The sequence below is a fragment of the Aplidium turbinatum genome, chromosome 2 (assembly GCF_918807975.1).
Source record: "Aplidium turbinatum chromosome 2, kaAplTurb1.1, whole genome shotgun sequence".
Lineage (NCBI taxonomy): Eukaryota > Metazoa > Chordata > Ascidiacea > Aplousobranchia > Polyclinidae > Aplidium > Aplidium turbinatum.
In genome coordinates, this window is record NC_137473.1 from 18,556,487 (window position 1) to 18,576,662 (window position 20,176).

Consider the following 20,176-nt stretch of genomic DNA (forward strand, 5'->3'; position numbering starts at 1 on the left):
TTGCTGTTACAAAGGTTTGAGCAAAGCCAAGGTTGAAGATACCACAAACAAACAAAAAAAAAACATCTGTTAATTTACAAAATCATCTCATCTTCCTGAAGAAACCAAAAGGGGAAAAAAAAGTTCATGATTTTGTGTCTACATGCCCTAGGTAGAAAGTGCTTCTGTTCAGTTATTCTTTTTTGATGCTAAATATTTTGGTCAGCTTGTTAACCTACTGAGCAAGAAATTTCGGAAATTCTGACTTCTCTCTAAATTTAAGCTGCTCGCCTTCATTGCGGCTATGTATGCAAGGGTGGTAGCAATAGCAAATGGCATGCTATATTACACGCTTTAGTGAGAAATGGGGCGTGTCATTGTGCAAGCAAGCTACAATCAAGAAACCGTTTTGGTGAAATACTACGTATCCTCTGCTTGAACGAAAAAGCTGATCTATCACAAAGGCTGCAAACAGGCAAATTTGCTTTCTTTTCGGCGGTTTTGAACAGGTTCGTAAAGAACAACATTTCATGTTATAAACCTAGGGCTTTCGTTACTGTAGATCAGGGGTCACCAACCTTTTTTGCATGCGGGCCACTTTGGCACTAAGGAGAGCTGTGGCGGGCCGCACTAATGAAATGTTAGGTGGGTTGACTCTTATGCTAGAAAAGAACGAATTTCGTACCCAGTATCCAGCGTTACATGTTGTTCATATTTATCTTAGAATACCGCAGCAATAAAGTTAATCGAACAACGCTACTGCCAGGCCAAGCTCTTTTTACAACACTTTTGACTTCTTTAACAATACCTAATAAACAAGGCCACTTGTTTTGCGCACATAGCGAGGCGAGCGGTTTTATCAAAGTATTCAAGAGTGGTGTTGTCACTTCGCTTCACAAAAGATATCTTGCAATTAACAGTTTCAGTAAACAAGGAAATGTTTGACACATCGCAATACAGGCAACAATTATAGTGACCTGCAAACATATCAGCAAAAAAAGCTTGTGGAAATCAACGAAAAAACGTTTCTATCGTAATTCATGAACAACCTTCCCTCTAAAAAAGCAATGAGTTGGTTTTTCATCTTTTTTGTGAGAGTCTATAAAAGCTTCTTTCTTTGATTATTAGACAACTGTCACTTGCGATTCTTATCAGCATGACAAGAATTGTTGATTAACAACATTTTGCAGTACTAAGCTAAATATTTTCATAATACAACCATAAAAAGTTTTTAAATTTATTATAAATTGAGTTGGCACACCGACCCATTTTGCCAACAAAAACTTGCATAAAGGGAACACTGTTGGTGAAACACAATAACGATGAAACGCACACTAGTGTTTACATGACATTTACAAACTTAAAATAAGCAACCCTATGCTCACAGACAATTTTAAAATTCGAAAACAGACGTTTTAATCAACCACTGGGACAATGTGGCTGGACATCGCATTGGAATAACTTTAAGCGACCCCCACCTAGAACTACAATCTGATTGATCGGTCGGTGGAATCGTATGCAAAGCAAAAATATGCTTCCCGGAAAGTATTTTTGCCTTCATGTTCTTTAACTCCTCAAGAAAATCATTTTTGGTTATGCTTGTACGCTGATATCTTCCGCGGGCCGCACATAAAAGCGTGCCGGGCCGCCAGTTGGTGACCCCTGCTGGAGATGAACAACTCTTTGCAAGCAAATGTAGATGTCCATTTACATAATTCTGGCATCCAAGTCTGAAAAGCATGGTCAAAAGTCTTAGCTAGCTGGCGACAAAGATAGTGAGTACATCATCAATGGCTTTTCGTATGTTGGTAAAGGTGAGACTCGTTCCAGGGGTGAAAGTGTCTCCGAGCAAGTGGTCATGCGATTGATGAAACCCTGCGTAAATGAAGAAAAAAACGTAGATACAGAAAATATTTTCACTTTAATCGATTTGGCCGCACAACTACAGAAGAATAAAGCAAGGTTACTGGGGACTGTGATTATCCAAAAAAAGTTACTGCAGAAGTGATGCATAAAAGAAGAGCCTCTTCACACCACTACGCTTTAGGAGGCAGGTGATGCGACGCTGACTATTTACCAAAGCAAAGCCAAGAAAATGTGGTTATTCTAAGCACACTACATACCCGATCCCAGAAAGTGTCAAAGCTTACAATGACACAAAATATGGCGTTGATATTGTTGACCAAATAGCGAAAAAATACACAGTCAGAAGCTCCACCACAAGACGGCCAGTAGCCTACGTTTTCAAAACACTTTTGATTTAGCTACTGTAAAAGCTTGGAATCTTTGCAAAGAAATAACTAACCATGCCATTCCGAAAAAAGTTTTCTTGAGCTGTTGGCTGAGGAGCAAGCTGGGCCTAACGCAGAAGCAAAAAAAAAACAAGAAAAGGCGGTGGCCGGAAAGAAGTGAATGAGAAGAAGATGAAGAGGCTGGCAAAATGACGAAATATTGCCAAGTGCAAAAGGCACAGTGGGCGCATGTGATGAGTGCAACAAATCGTTGTGCGGAAAGTGTACTGCTATGGTTCGACAACTTTGCTTTTAATGTAGAGAGCCTAAATGACAATAGATGGAAAGTCTCTGGCATGCTCTTGGAACTTATTTGCATTTTCGTTATATTTGTCGTTTTGCTTTGGTTTTTATTTTGGTTTATATCCTTGGATATGATCAGTGGCATAGCCAGCACAAAATTTCGGGAAGAGGGGCAAATAAGCATCGCACATGTCAGTGAGCCCGACTACACTAAGAGGGGGTTTGGGCAACCTCACCAAGAAAATTTTGAACAAACTATATTTAAAACTGCGCTTTCTAAGAATACTGTAGGCCTACTTTCAGCCTAAATCCGTAGTAAAATTCTATCCAATTATGCTGTGACAAAAGGTGAAATGCTTGTTTAAACTATTTCAGGGAAGGACAATTCCCCTTCCCCTGACAACGCCCCTAAATATGACAGCCATGTGTAAACACAATGTAAATAAACTGCAGTTGAAAGTGTTATCATTAAGACTCAAATTTGCAATTTTTGTTGGGCAAAAAACAACATGGAGTCAAAATTATTCTTTCAGGCATTGTAGGTACAGCAAAATTCCGGGCGTGGCAGGCCGGTTCTCTAAAGTTTCTGACCTGGCTATGTTTATTGTGTTCTTCTCGCCGTGGCAATTATTTTGTACTCGTGCGCTGTTGATAATTTTTTTTTTCTATTGCGCAACGCTCAGAGTTCAAGATGGATATCACTACACCTACAGTCCTACACCTTGCAGGTTCACAATTTTCCATACAAGATGGATTTGTTACCTGACTCATCATTCATCCGTTCGATCCAGGAGCCTTTATAAAAACGATTTAAACTTTTATAAAAGCGATTTGAGCGCTTTTGGACAAACTAATGAATGGCCGATTTATGGCCTACTTTTCCAAGTTCGGATGAATGAAATGTAAATAATTCAAAACTTTGACGTGATAAAGCAAAACTGAGTTTAAATTTGGACTGAGCACCACAAATTACATCAAAAATGGATATTCCTATCTCAGGTTTAGATATGTCCATTTTTGTGACACAGTGAATCAAAGACTCACCACTTTGCGACACGCATCTGTACGTAATGTTGAGATATTTGCGTAAACTGGGACAAGCATCTCCTAATATCGTGTAGTCCAATGGAATATCGCAGTTTGGTTTGAGATGACAACTTTCATTGATCAGAATGAAAGAGTTAGAATTGCTGCAGTTGGCTGTGTTGAATTCTCTTTCGAAGTTTGAACATCTGCAAACGATTTTTACAGTTTATTTTAGATTAGATCACTGTTGAGCAGTTTAGCAATGTTCTGGTAATATTAAATAATGGTAACATTCCGGAAAATTTGTATTAAACCTTAAATGTCAAAAAACTGGTATTTTTTTAGATTTCACAGATTGTGTCATTTCCATGTCATGTGCCGAGACGATACCCATACCCATGCAAACATTTTTTACGTAACGTAAGAAGAAAACAAAATCGTATGAAATGACCGTTTTGAGCTGTAATTATCACAATATCACAATGTAACCTATAACCGGCAATTTTTAATTTTTTAACACATTGTGATCTAATAATTCAAAGAATCTCAAAAACTGGAGCTAATTCGAAACAAAGCAATATCGTATTCGGAGTCAGCACCTCAAATAGCCTACACCTCAAACTTGATGAAACATGGCCGACATAAAAGAAAATTGCAGCCTAATGATCACTGTTAGATCAGTTGCAAAGAATTTTATTAGAATTATTCTATTTGAAGAAGAACCTTTTGATGATCTCAATAAGAGTGAAACACCCTGTTAAGGTTTTTAATGAATAGCAACTGATAGCAATCGAGACTTCAATTTGATATATTGTTGCATAAAATCAGCTATGTATGCAAATATTTTTAACAACAATTGAGCAATACAATCTTACGTTGTTGTATCCGATCTTCCATAGTTTGCATCAAGCACGTGGATCAGTTTGTCAGAATCGTTGCACGATACTCTTGCTATGGCTATTGCAGAAATATCTTCACAATATATTCCAACCACTGTTCGTTGATCGTCTAGTTAAAATAACATCACAAACTTTTAAAGCAGGGCTTAAAACTGAAATGCATGAACAAGTATAACTATTAAACAAAAAGTAATTACAAAACAAAAGAGCAACATTACTTACCTGAACATTCAGTAAAAGTATCAAGGCTTGATGACAAGAACAAAAATATCAAAAGCATTTTTATTTCAAATAGTAAATTATAAATAATAGTCATGACTTTACGATTGTAATATACTCTGGAAATTTAATTTTAAAGTTTAGTAAAATTCTATAACTAAATACTGATCATTGTGATCAAAAACGTTTATTTGGTTTATTAACTGTAGCCTAGTTTAAACTTTTATTTTATTAAAAAGCCATGGACGGTGATGGAGGTTTGGCAGAGCGTTTACATTATTTTACCGCAAACATATAAAATTAAGCAACACAACCAAATTTAACATTATTTTGTGTAAACACAAATAAATAAATAACAACTAAAGCTTTTTCTCGACCGAAGAAAATAATCAACACCTGCATAAAATGACAGCGACAAATTAACTCTGCTATGTGTTCTCTAACAGCATAAGATACATCTGCACTAAAACGCAATTGATCGGACACGAGACACAAGAATCATGAAGATATGAAAATTGCTAGAAAAATATTTTCATATCGTTTTGTTCAATTGAAATGGTAAAAGTTATTAATTTACGCAGTGTTTATGAAAACACTGATTTCTCGTTAAGCTCTTAGACTTAGAGGCTTTCTCAGTTTAAATATAAAGATTCAATCGTTCAATTCAATCACTTAGCCTGCCTAACTAAGATAAAGTCATTGCTTGCAACTGTCACTTGTTAACTTGTAAATAGATGCTTCCATTTTTAAAGTTACGATAGTGCATGTGCATATGCTAATCTTTAAAAAATTAAATATTACTTTAAAACAACCTAATCACATTTTAGCCTACTATTTTATTATTTAGCCATATTACATTAAAATCTGACTTAGATATATTTTTAAGTTCTTCATAACATTTCTCTCTCGAGGTAGGTATAGGCCTGGGTAGCTTAAAGGAAGTTGATTCACAACGACAAGATGACGAACAATCTGGCAGCTGCTATGAAAAAGTCGATTATGATTTGTAGTTAAAAACTTCATGAGTTTTATATCTAACCTTGTTTACAGTCTGCATTTTATTGATCAGCCAAGTGTAGCAAACTACTACATAATATGAATTGACAGTGTTTAAACACTTTAACGCAGCAGTTAGCCAATATGTGCATACGGAAATTCACCCACTAGGTGTACGTGTAGGCCTACGCTTTTACTTGTTTGCTATATAGTGAGGAATCGCAAGACGTCAGCTGCATATAATCTCAAAACAAGCGTAGGTAGTCTGCGTAACAATACGCAGTAACAAATGCATTTCTAAAATACGAACATGTTTGTGGGAACTAGTATTTCATGTTGGTCATTACGTTTCTTTTATCATTCTGCCTTTTGTATAATTTGTTTTAATTGAACGAATAGAGTATTGTTTTGGGTTACTAATCATTGTGTTTTTTTTTCCTACCGGCTATTGTCATCCAACATAACCAAGCGGGACAGAAATGTTTGAGGTAGGGGAGGGCAAAACAATAACTTTTTCGAATTGCGCAGCGCAACTTTAATTGTTCAATACAGTGTATAGGCTACTGCATTAGAACAAACGAACGAACAGCAAATAAGGAGATTGTCAAGCATGGTTTCTGTGCGCAGGTCAATCGACCTCCAAACTTTAGGTTGACTTCGTTTTTTTATATAATAGGACAAGACCTTTGTTAAATGCCTACGTTCAGTTGCCAATGATTAATAATTTTTTTAACTGCATAAAGAAGTATATTCATGTGGCCATTCAAAAACGATAATAGCAAAGCTGATATCAATTTTGTTTAAAAAAATATCTTTCAATATTTGTTGTGGCCAAAATAATGTTCCTATTTTGTAAAGGATAGAATGTATGTTTCCAATCTTTTTAATCAAGTAAATAATCTTTCAGCTGAACGTAAAGTAGCAACGATTGTGGTCTGTGTTTTTAAATATTACTATTTTGGCCAGATGTATAAAAAGTTTGAAAATAATTTATATCTGTGGTTACCGATATTAGTATCCTATAACTAAGTTGTAGCCTACATACAGTAAGTAAATACATGCTTAGGTTTGCATATTCTTTGTGCGTATAAAGACATGGTTCATTTTAAAAAAAAAAAAACTTCTATATAGCTATTTCATTGGACTGTTTTTATATACACTATTATTGTTTAAACGGCATATTGCAAAGTGTGATCTATATTACACAACGTTTATTAAACTGGGTAACAACATTAGGCAATAAACATTAGGGCAGTTGCATGCAAAAATTAACCAAATTCAAATAATTTGATACTTTGTGGGTGGGTGCTATATAGGCATGATACTGTTGGCCCTGTTGGGTAAATAAACGAAGTCTAAGACTTGAAGCAACTGCGTTGTGTTGATTTGGGCATTTTCATAAATGGAAGCTCAGATGTATAGCTTATAGTTTCATATTTTGTGGCTGCTCAAATCAGTGTTGTTTATCAAATCAAAATTGTTTAAAGTTGAACTACCCAAAAAGTAATGACAGGTTTGCTTCTACAAAACTAGTGCTGTTTTACAAGTTTTTCTGGCTGCAAGTGATTGCACACCTAACGTCCTGGTAATGGTGCAGAGTAGCCTAGCTAGACATTTAGCAACAAGCATTGCTCATTTGATTGGCAAAGCGAACACAAAGGTTGATCATTAGGCTACATTGTAGCGATCCATTGCTGAGGGTAAAAAATATATGGCTGTAAAGCATGTGAAAGCTAAGACGGACAAGGTGTCTGAGTGTCTGACCACTACAATGGTGTGTACTGTGTAGTGATCATAAACTTATAAGTAGTCCTTGACAAGGAAAAAACTGATACTTCTTTTATACATTGATAAAATACCCAAGTTACAATACGTTAATCTTAACACAATTGGGACTAGGTAGGCTATTGTGTGATTTGAATAGCCTATGTACAGTGTATTTGGAAAGTAACGAGACTGTAGGCACAAACATTTTATATAAAACACAAAAAGTGAACTGGCAACACCTCGCTTTCAAAGATATTTTCTTGAGATTTCACTCACTTCGCATACTCTTTATACATTTCTTTACTCTCCTATATAGCTTAAAGACTTTTCTTTTGAGATGCTCCGAGCATGAGGAATGAGGATACCCAATGACCAGCAGTTTTCCCGTAGGCTAAGCAACACACAGCATATGATTTAATTTACAATAGAAAAGTCTAACTACACTACGTTCATAAAAACCAACCACTTAGTAGCTTACATTTTTATGAGTTTGTTTTCTGGTGATCCATTGACGAATTTAACCTACATAAGGTCCAAAGCGTAGGCTATTGTTAAGTTTCAGAAAGTCAATCAGTGCAATAAGAAAACAAAAAAAAAACAAATACGATGTAAAAATGGTCACATGCATTGATGTTGTCTGTTGCTTACTTGTTGGCTTTTTTACCATATTACCTGCATCCCTTCCTTTTCATGACCAAAATAGATTATTGCCTTTCGTAGGTTCAGAGTTTTTGGTATCCAGCGTGCAGTTTACAATGCAATAATGCAGTCGGTGTAAAAGGAGAGTTGTTCCAGACAATTATTCACCAAATCAAACGTCATATAAAACCGTTCAGGTGTACTGAATCTTAGCGTATTAGGCCTACGTCATGGAATTTTTCCTAAAAAATGAGCCAATATTGCACCATCGTTTGTAAGACCTGATGAAACATTGCATCATCACCTTTGAACACCTGTTTGAATTGCTTGACAATGTCTTTCATTATTGCGTCACATTAACTGCTTACGTGCGTTTGAGATATTGCCATGTATTCTGATCATTCGTAAAATGGTTGCTTGAAAGTTGGCCGCATATTTAACTTTTTGCTTAGTGCTTGCTAGCTGGACAAAATTTCCGTCTTTTATCTAAGACTCTAAGTAGTTTGGATTGTAGTGACAAGTTTTTAGTGGTGTACCGCGTTGCACCCATTTTCGATAGCCGCGGGCTAATTTTACAGAAATACACTTTTTGAATAGACGTTTCAAAAGAGTGTTTCTTTTTCGGTCATTACATACAGACGAACGGATCCGGGAATCTTATGTTACAATTTTCCCACGAAGAGATTATGGTTTATCGCTGTGACCAAGAGTACACGTCTATATCATAATGCTCCAAATGCTTTCCATTTGTGGTCATCAGAACTAGGTTAATGACAGACATTGAAAGTTTTGTCTCATAAATTTGGTTGTTATGTTGCAATTTCTACAGAAAACCTTTAAAATATCTTGCCATAAAATCAGTGAGGTCAGTCATGAGAGGACAATCGCGCGGCAAACGAGACCTTTCAATGACGTAACATTTATTAAAGCAGGATTCTAGCAGATAGCCTATTACCGACTGAGGCGGCTGTCATATTTGAAGGCCCATTTTGATCTGGGATTATTTCCGGTCCAAAATTACGAAGGGCGTTTCTTTCGGCTTAGCCGGGGATCAATCTTACTCCAGTTCAAAAACCTTTCTGTGGCAGCCTACAGTAGATAAATTCATTCAGATGTGTTGGGTGTTCTGGTTTCCTTAAAAACATAACGATCTTAGCTAGCGGTTATGAGAAATAAAACGATTGACTTTGTCAGCAAGCAAGCTAAAATATCTGCACACCGTTTATTCACCGTGAAAAATTTAGTGAAAGTTTGTTTTTTGATTTCAGGATCTCTACTGCCATTTCAGCGACAAGACATCAGTTTGATCCCGAATGAAAAAGGTTTCTTCATAATTGAAAATACAAACTTTGTAAAAGAACAGTGTTTATTTGTTACTGTAATATAATGAGTCTAATGACACCAAAGCACATCAGTTTTTTAAAAATGCATAAATCATACAAAAGTGAACAAAAGGTTGTCGGTTATGTGTAGAAATATCGATATAGTTCAAATCACATGCAACAGACCAACAGACATATTGCAAGCAACATAACGGCAGTTGCATCTGAAAGCAATTTGCCTCATAAAGTCTAAACTTAGTTGTTAAAAGCCACAGCAAAGAAAACTGTGAAATAGTTTGTAGTTGATGCAACATCGGCATCGTACATCGACAAAACGTTAAGGCTCTAATTCACTGTAAAATGTAAACATTTTAATTTGTTTTTAAGACTTGTTTTTCATTGAAATACTGAACAAACTTTTCAAGGATACACGATAGTCGATAGCACGGATACAAAAGGCTAAGAAATTGAGAAAAAAGAATTAATTGGCAGAAAAATACTGACAAATTTGCATTGATTCAGCATCAAATGATGAAAAACCGATAACCGCTTTGTTTGTAAAGTGCACGACGTTTTCTGTGCTATTTTTTGAACATCGATTTAAAATAAAAATTGTACTTCTCAACATTTGTGCAACTATGTTTGTTATATTGAACATAACAAATAAAAGGTTATAATGATTCAACATACATTTATGATACACCAACGACATACATGAGTATAACAAAATGCGTCTTTAATAAGTGCATAAAATATTTTAGTTGTTGTGCAAATCGTGACATCAGTGGCCGAGTGCTTCTCATTCACAAACCACTAAGTGGAGGGAAGAGGCGAAATCAAATACTCTACCAAGAGATAATCAAGCCAAGCATGCAATCGTCAATAGAAACCACGTGACCTACTGTACATTACCAACAATCCTGCCCATTTACAGCATAGTCACCTTGTCGTATTCGCATCTGTTTCACTACAAAGTATAGATGCAGTTGCACAATCATTAAGTTGTTATACGAAGATTATTTAGTCTTTTCTGTTATCTTCAAAACGGCGTAACTGCATCGCAAATAAAACTTATTTGGTCGATAGACCTACAATATACTTGAACGTAAAAATACGAAAAGAAGTATTTTCATCTCAAATTTTCTCTAGAAAATTCAAAAAACAAATATCTTACTTGCTGCATGGTGCATATTATGATATGCACTTGAAAATTTAATCTTTTACAAGTCAATTCTTCCACAATGAGATGTTAAAAGTAGGGTCGAAATTTCAATTAAGACTATAATTGCTACTGAGTAGTTTAGTACTTGCCAAACTAGAGTCTCATATTGCCCAATAAACGGTATTTTAAAAACGAAAATTTTGTGTTTCTTTGCATTTTACAAGGTGCAAATCATTGTGCAAAATAAAACAACTCAAGTAGGAGGAATAAAAGTCGTTTATCGCGTTTGTTTTTTTCTTGAAGAAGTTGTGAAGAAAAAATAAACAAAAGTGGAAATGACACCTTTTGTAATTGAAGTGTCAAGGTTGACGTCCTGCAACAATGAAAACCATCATTGCGTGCATTCAATTGACATTGAGATAGGCAGCTCATTAGTTGTTGCTATTTATCACGTCACTATATCGACATAATGACGTTCTTTCTTTCAGGTGACGTGCCTTTCAGGAAAAGAACCTGTGACGACTTCTAAGTGAGACCGAAACTGTTCCGAATCGGGAAAATCCCCAGTTGAAGGAGAGGAATGAAGTGTTTGTGTGATGTGATTGGAATGCATTTGTCTTCTTTGGGTCTCAGAACCCACGTTCATTGGATCAAAGTTATCACCCCGGTCTCTTCCCTCCTGTCGGATCTGCTCTTCAAAGTATGCGTTCACTGACATCTCCGGAACATTCACTCGTTCTCGCATTCCTATTCCGTTTGTGTTACTAGACTTCCATTGATTACGAACTATAGTGAATGAGGAAATTACGGAGTAAAAAGCTGCAATACTCTCGATGTATCCAAAAGCGACAAGTAGGCTGTCAGTGACTAGCTTTTGGTCGAAAGTGATCGCAGCAACGCATCTTGTGTCCGATTGCGGACTTTCCGTGATGTTGATGCAATCCGTTCCGTTATTGGATAGCGCCTCCTGCATCCTGAGTCTCCCTTCAGTAAACTGGGATTGAGCGATCTCCGCAATCGCGATTCCAATCATGACGATCGCAAGCATCCAGCTCAAGGAGGAGAGGATTAGAAATACGATGCTCTGAAAAAAGAAGAACTTCTCAAATACGAAGATCACTTTTGAGATTGTTAACATTCGTCGCTCAAGTGGCAATGATGCTCAGTAGAAAGCTTATAAAGACAGCACACTTAATAATACTAACAATAAATCAGTTTTGCCTTTCCAGTGACAAAAAATCTGCATTGAAAAACTAAAATCCGCTTTTTAAATCCATCCTCATTCATAACGAGGCTTAGTTCCTCCTATAATTTGTGAAACCACACTGTTATCCATAATGTCGACAAACTTTGATTTTTGTATGACGTAGCTTATTTTCTTTGGAGTGCTGAATCCCACGATCAATAGAAAATGCAAAGTTAATCAACACCAAAAAAGTGACATTAAAAAGTAAAATTGTAATGTGGCATCAAGTTTAATAATTAATAGGCTGAAAAGGTTTTACCTACTCAATTTAAAAAAAAAATTCTAAATTAAAAAAAAATGATAACCTAGGCTTTAGGTAAAAATAAGATTTTTGTGTAATTTTAACTAAAACTGTTTCCAACAAAATATAATAAAAATTAAAACAAAAAAATTACATAAAGAAGTTAACGTCACTCAGCGCCAGTATTGTGATGAGCGTAATGGCAAAAGCTCAAACGAGACTATACTCACTGCAGCTTTTCTTCTAAGGTTAGATCGTGATTGCACCACTCCCACAGTTCCAGTTAATGCAATCTAAACAACAAGCATTGCGACTTATCAACATTTGTTTTTATTAAAATTGAAAAATCTGCCAATACGTCTAAACTTTTAATGTCAAATATAAATCGGGAATAGACTCAAAGTGGTCTTTGTTTACCCTTGAGCTAGAGCAGGGTTCTCAATCCTTGTCCCTCTAAGTCAGTGGTTTTCAACCAGGGTTCCGCGGAACCCTAAGGTTCTGCCAGTAAGTCTAGGGGTTCCGCAAGTTTACATTCAAATCCGAGAGTCTATTTTATTATTATATGCATATTGTTTAAATATAATCAAATATTGATTAGGTTTGCCACTATTAATAAATTTGCTACACTTTAACACGTTCGCTGCGATCCCGAATTTACGTTTTTTACAGTTTGTAATTTTATTGTAGCCTACATGAAAAAATCTGAACATAAGTATTTTAATTAAATTTTATTAATCAGACGATGTTTTTTTCATAAGGCAATTAAATTATTGAACAGGGGTTCCTCGAGCTTTTGGAATGTTTTATTGGGTTCCGTTCCACCAAAAAGGTTGAAAACCACTGCTCTAAGTAGGCCTACCACCAAAGTGAGTTTTCGGCCCTAAATGCTTTCTAGTTCTATTTTTAAAGTGGATTTCGGAGGGGGCAAGATGGTTCTCACACGGCCCTGTTGGGAACGTAACAGTTTGTCATAAAAACCATTCCATATCACTGAGATAAAAATAAATTGAAACTTGTCGGGGTCAATACGACGAAAACTGAGTTGAAGTGAAACGATACGAGTGGGTTACTTGGCAACAAAGATTTCCTTCGAAATGAGATAGTGATTTATTTATGATGTGGTGTGCAGCTTAGAAACAGTGACAGTTTATTTGCTTTGATGTAACTACAGTATAACTGATATAAGCGCGTTCAAAGAACTCCACGAAAATTTTTTTGGCATGGGAAAATTCTTTAACGTCGTTACGTCATTACTTACATCATTTCGACTGAAGACAACCAAGAAAACAAATTAGCCGTTTTTTTGCATTGATTTATGATTGATTTGCTGTCTGGAAGCTCCCTTACTTGGTGATTTATGATGAACTTGCACGTTTATTGCCTAAGTATTATATTTGTGACAAAGTAGACGCTGACGTCTCGTAAACTCTGCTCTGGTTCTCGATACTGAAAATTAAAAGTTATACAAGTGTCCTTCATTAGGGATGCGACCAAACAATTAAACATAACTTGTACATAAAATCCGAACCTGGTTGACTTTTATTTACTTGTACCGTAATATTATATTATTTGTTGTAATTCCATTTTTTAACTATGATCTTTCTGGTGTCTCATTAAATGATAAAACTACAGTATAGGATTAGCACCTGTTTTACAAAATTTATCAACAGCCAGCCTACGTATTGTTCTGCTTTGTCTGTACTCTACGTAAGCTGCATATGCCACACAAAAAATGAACGTACCAATACACATTGTAGGCCTATGTGAATTTCACGTATTAAATTAATTACTAAATTTCAGTAATACAAAAAGTATATCTGAATTAGCCATATACATTTGGCGCTATCTTTATTTTTTTAATCTAGTAGTAGTTATCATCTTTTACAAACTCATAACTTGCACGTTGCACTGTTTGTGATAAAACATTGTAGGCCTACTTCTTTCAACCAATTTGATTTTACAGATTTGTATGGCTTTGCAGTTATGTACATAGAGAAAAATGACTAGCTGCAATTATGCTTCAAATTATGTTATTTAATGTTAAGCAGTAGAAAAGTAAATATCGCGCTTTTGCTTTTAGCCTTTCCACTTTGTTGTTAATGTATTTTTTTCTAAAACTAGTTTGTGTACAAATGACAGTAAGTTCAGACCAGTCGCTTGAGCGTTTTTGGCCAGCTATCGCTAGAACTAATGCACACAATATTCGATTAGGGCCAAAGTACCCAGTGCGTGTTAGGTTTAATGGAAACTTGTCTTTTCAATAATCTAGAAAATTAGTGATCCAAATATTGACGAGTTGCACTAAATACTCACCACCGCTCCGACCCATATTCCTGTGCCCGCCTTTGCTGTAGGAAATATATCGAAAGCAACCGAACTGAAAGAGATGTCTATCACCCCGACTGCAATGGTGAGAAAACCAATCATAAGCTGAACCAAGCCGACCCTGGAAAGAAACAAGTTTATAAGTTTTTGAAATATAATTTATATATAAGTTTTTATAACAAGTTTTTGAAAGCAAAGTTAAACTTTTGAGACAATTCAGAAGGTGTTAAGTGAAAGATGAGATTCCTGATAATAATTAATAAAAGTAAATTGTCTCGAAAAATAAGTTATTAAAATCAGTTTTAGGCGTAACGAAATACCAGTCTTCATTTCGTTGTCCTATGACCATACGGCTGCTTCAACTTCAAGAGAAGTAACCCTCACAATAAGGACTTGCTGTGTAGTTATGTTGCTCTTTTACTAACTTTGCAAAACTTATTTGTTCGAAGAGCTAAAAGAGTTGCACATTGCACAATACATAGATCAAAGACTTGAGTATTTCAATTCTGACTTGAGCTCATGTCGAACCTCAGTTTACTCCAGCAAAAGACCGCAATTGAGCCGCACCTGTCACAAGATGCACCCCCTATGAGAAACCCTATTTATTTTTCAGTATTTTATAAATCATCTATTTTAAAGAGATCAGTTATTACCTATGCTACTGCAATGTACGGAAAGCAGCTAAAAATGTATCTGATGGTTAATTTCTACTTTATATACCTCATTTACAAAACCAGGTAACAAAAGTAGCTTTAGCTTGAATCTCAACGTCACATGATAAATCTTAAATGTAGAAAATACGTCAATACAATATGGAGTGCATTTACGTCATCTCACAAAAATTTCCAGGGTATTACAAAAACAAATATACCTCAAGGAATAAGTCAAGCGTAAAAGTAAGCTGCAGCCACGCATAGCGATCAAACCATCAGAAAGGACAGTGAATTGAAAAAATATCTCATCGCACGTAAGTAAGTGGGGTCTCTCTGGTGCAGTCTACCTTTATAGTTCAGACACCCCGAGTAGAATTAAGTCCGAAAGTTAATCACTTTGGATGGGAATGAAAGCATTGTCAGAAATTGCTGCAAAAACGGTACAGAAATAATAAGAATACTGTGGACAATGCAAATGGTAAAATCCGTCTGTGCATTTCATTCTACAACCGTTTCAAGATACATTCGCATCTTTATCAAAAGAAATATTAGCAGAAACCGTGAGACTGACAAAGAAGAAATCATAAGACACAAAACTCAACAAAACACTAAAAAAATATCAGCAAAAACTGCAACATTTTATTTTAATGTGAAATATTGAAATTTGCAATTTTATGAAGATACCGGTCAAAGACAAATTCACGTCAGTTGAATTGTTAGTAACTGTCGTGCCATTGTTAAATTAAAAATTAAATCTTATTTAATAGCCATACAAGTGGGCTGATGTCTTAAATTTGTATCCTAATTTAGCGCCAAACAGATGCTGTATAAATTTAACTGCCAATGAAGTTATTTTTATCAAAGATACCAATAGAAAGCCACATAATACAATATCACATAATATCAAAAATGCCAAAAGAAAGTCACATAATACAACGTTATGAAGTATCAACATATGTTGAGCGACAAATGTCGATTTATGAGGAAATTTGATTTCAGTCGATATTTGTTGAACAAAATCTTCAAAGAACATATTTGCACAGACTCTCTTAGTATGAAAGCATAGAACATTTGTGTAGATTTTACAAAAAACCACCGTAGGCGTAGCACAACTAAACAAAAATAGAAGACAAACCTAAATATCCTTATTTAAACTGTCAGACTATTTGCTTCATAATTTAATCCTTTTGGTATCAATAATTAATTGACAAGGTCAGGTGTAAATCGACACAAATAAAAGTGTTCGTACAACGTTGCTTCCATGTTGTATAACGTAAACGTTTGGGATGTGAACTAATACGAATGACGTAACTTGTTAAAACAACGATGGCCAATATTTCTATCTTGAGATCAAGCTTGTCTGCGATAAGGCAATCTTTTAAAAAAGCAAACTGATCTAAAAATACACATCATAAAACGAAAATTGAGAAGTAGGCCTAAAATATGTTTATGACGTAACTGTGGTTAATATGATGTAACACGAAAAGAAACATTATATGACGCGACAAGTAAATCGGACTGACAAGAAGCCTTTTCAACAGTTGTTTAGTTTTTTAAATGTTAATGATGATATTGAAAAGCTAAAGCCGAGAGCTAGCGAAACCGTTAAGTTTTGTTCGCAACCAGTTAATTCTTGTAATTGTTTCAGTATTCATACTATGAAGTAAAATAAGCAATTACAAAGTAATAGTGTGAACTGTGAAGTAACAAATTAATCGAGCAGACATGAAACGTTTTTTAACAGTGTTGGGCAATTAAAATTTTGCGCTTGACAAAACTTTTTGTTATTTAACGAAGCCTGTCATTGCTACATATTCTTGCAACACTAACTCAGCCAGAAATCCGTCATTTTTACTTTGATTTTATGTCTGCAGACGAATCAATGTAAAAAAGGACTGATTTGCCGGCTAGGAAAGCATCGGTAAAAATATCGGTATCGGCCTAAAAAGGTGATATCGGTATCGGTAAAAATACAGTTGTCAGTCGGCTTCATCTCTAGCCTCTACTGTTACAAATACCATTTGAAAATTGAAAGAATCATAAGTGCCCATTCATAATGACAAAAGTAGTCGGTAAACATTAAGCATAACTACGACAAAAATCACCAGAGAGCTAAAACAAACAGGCGCAGTATCAAAAGCAGCCTTCTAGCACAAAACTTAAGCGGAATGAGATACAAACATCCTCTGAGCAAAAGTTGAGATCATAAAAGAGATCCCATACGTTTTGAAGGTATAACGCTTACGATGACGTCACTCTTGCAAAGATGCTGATACATGTTCATCAACTCAGAGCCATCCAGGTCATCCACAAAGTTAAACGAGTCGATTAAAGCTTGAATATGAAGGCCATTTACTTTATTTACTTGCTTGAGAGGTTAAATAAGAAAAAGGAGAGGTTGAACAAGAAAGAAGAGAGGTTCCAAAAGTAAACACCCTCTCTATGTAACAAGACAAAACGCTGGCATGGGATTTATTAACTATCGCCACGATTTCGTTTTTGTTTGTCGTATCCAGGCTTGCACTCTGTTAGTGAAGATTTGAAATTTCTCCAAAGGGAACACGTCTTGTTTGGTTGGTCTCACAAACTTTTTAACGTATGATTTTCTTCTTTTTGACATTGATGCAACATTGTTGATAATATATTTACTTTAAAAGGTAGGTCAGCTGTCAAAATCAAACAACGGTAATTTTAGAACGCAGTTTAATTTTGTAATTGTAACAGAAATAAATGTCGTTTAAAATAAAATTAGTGGAATTAAGAGCAAAAAGTTTACTTTTGATTTTTCGATTCAAATACGTCGAGTAGCCTAAGAGGCTCCAAGTACGATTTTGGATTGTCCGCGCGGCGATGGTTAGGAGTAGACAAACTGTTTAATTACAATTTACTTTGCAGGCCTACAGTGGGCCTAAATACGATATAGTTTACATTTATACTATTTATGTCTTGAAAAGTTTTTTTCTTACAAAAACATTTTCAGTTTGAGTAACCTACATAACAACACCAATTTGTTGACTGGAATTGACCATTCAAAAATCACGCGTAGAACTAAACTGACTAGGCTCTGTTTGCTGCTCCCATTAACATATCCCTTAAAAGTAAAAACTTTTAAAGCGTTTAACAGTAGCACAACTTAAAAAGAACAATTTTTACTTTCCAAATATATCTAAATTTTAGAATATTTTTTTAGAACTAGGATATCTTTATCTCGTAGTGGGTTCGGTGGGATGAAACACATTTTATAAATTAAATAATTGATGAGAAGATAGCTCGCTACGCTACCAACAAGACGGTAGGTCAATTCTTTATAACAGGCTACTGTTTGCATTCTAGCTCATAGTCAAAGTTACTACCGGATAATTCAAAACACTGTGGTTATTTTTAAATGAAGTAACTTGTCCACGGAATTTTACCGTAAATATTGCTAAAAATACCACAGTTGATGCATTTAGTATTTTACAACCCATAGTGCCACGAAACAATCTTTGTGTAGAACAAATTTTGCTAAACATCACAACAGAACTCTAAAAAGTTTTGTAAAACAGTGAACACAATCACAATTTATTGATTTTTTTTTTCGCATAGTAAACTAGCCTACGAGTCTACAACCAGGCTCAGATAAGCAAACACAAAAACAATGCACTTAAACCAGCAAATGACAAGATTTCTTTGATGTTTTATTGAGCAATCGAGCATCAAGTTATGGAAAAGGTGCTTTACGTGGTGAGTCATTTTGCGTCACACATGACGATATCGTCATTGGTGTTGCGTGGAATAGGTACCGGTTGAAACAGACTAGAAATAACCACATTTCTATTGTAGTGTTTGGTTGCAGTCATAGACGCCAATTTTTGCATAGCTTATTGAAATAGAAACTTTGAAAGCAGAATTGAACCTAGAAAACAATTTGATAACAAGGTTTGCTTTTCACACAAGTAGGCCTACGTAGATAAGATTTTTTTCAGGTTTACGTTTTTTTGCAAAATGTTGAAGGTCTATTGCTTTCAATTTTTAAACCACGTGACTAACTGTACCTTCTCAACCCGCCGCTATTTTTGTAAGTTAAAATCGCCATCTGGAACAAAAATTATCCCAGCTCGTATACACCTTGTCAAAATATCGATTAAAACCTACTTGATTGTGTTTCAATTTATTTAAGTTGCTTTCCTTTTCCCCAATGGGCCACAGCATCCTCCAACATGAAAGTTTTTAGTGGCTGCAAGATAGCTACAGCCTACAAATACTATTAAAATTTTCAGTGCCATAAGGCCTACAATTTACTTTCTAAAATCTAAAGACACAGGCTACTCTAAAATCTAAGGAGACATATAGTAAGCTACTCAACTATGATTTTGCACTAAACACTACTTACCTTACAATCCTAAGGTGATAAAACTTTGGCGAAGTAAACTCGTTAGGGTTGATTACTTCTTCTGTATGTCCTGCCATTTTAACATCGGGCTTCAACTTACTTTTAGTTTCTCTATACGGCACATCATCTAAAAAAGAATAAAGCTTGTGGAAGAAACCTAGTTATCGTGCTGTATTAGCCTTTTTTTATATACTGCAGGCCTACCACTTTTCTTAGTCCTGGGCTCCATTAACTACGAACACAGTAAATGAAATAGGTTGCAATCACAATCCAAACGTCACTGTGCTGATCACGAACATTCCAAGTACCGTAGCCTATAAAAGTAACCCAATGTTTGCTTACTTGTGCCTTAGCTTTGAAGAAAGCCCACAACGCACAGCCTACACAAAGACCTTCTTCTGAAGCTCTTTTTATACATGATCATCCAACCATAACCAAACCTATCTAGGTAAATTCCTACCTTAGCTGTTGAACGGAATTTAGATTTCTTTCGCGCGCGGTTCAACCACTTGTTTATTCAAGGCAATGTTATGAAGGTACAGTAGGCTATATAGTAGTCAACTGCGTGTGTTACAGAGTAGCCTACAATTTGTGGCGAATCTGTTCTTGGGCTTTGCGAAAAGACTTTTGTTAATCGAAATGGATGAATATGCAATCGATATTATGAAAAACAGTTTGAAATAAGAACCAAAAATCTTCACAAAACATATTTCTAAACGAAATGAAGAAGTAATTTTTGTCGAAATGAAAATTTTAAAAATATTTATGTTCGACCTGCTGTTACCTTAAGACCTGC

At 35.4% G+C, this 20,176-nt stretch overlaps 1 protein-coding gene across 1 annotated transcript; it reads right to left on the minus strand.

The window, feature by feature from the left end:
- Window positions 1-9,267: 9,267 nt before the first annotated feature.
- Window positions 9,268-19,720, minus strand: LOC145764812 (uncharacterized). The gene is made up of 4 exons (XM_082576490.1): window positions 19,381-19,720; window positions 14,344-14,476; window positions 12,261-12,323; window positions 9,268-11,627 (listed from the first exon to the last, which is right to left on the minus strand). Exons 1-4 carry the CDS (start codon window positions 19,455-19,457, stop codon window positions 11,028-11,030), a joined length of 873 nt encoding a protein of 290 aa, XP_082432616.1. The 5' UTR covers window positions 19,458-19,720; the 3' UTR covers window positions 9,268-11,027.
- Between the last annotated feature and the right edge of the window lie 456 nt (window positions 19,721-20,176).

What these genes read in the sequence shown, in the direction of transcription:
- LOC145764812 (XM_082576490.1), bottom strand. Translation starts at nt 19,457, where the DNA reads ATGGCAGGACATACAGAAGAAGTAATCAACCCTAACGAGTTTACTTCG. An exon ending in TATCACCTTAGGATTGTAAG is followed by an intron (nt 14,477 to 19,380) that starts GTAAGTAGTGTT and finishes GTTTCTTTCCAG; the next exon opens with GGTCGGCTTGGTTCAGCTTA. An exon ending in ACCTTAGAAGAAAAGCTGCA is followed by an intron (nt 11,628 to 12,260) that starts GTGAGTATAGTC and finishes TTCTTTTTTCAG; the next exon opens with AGCATCGTATTTCTAATCCT.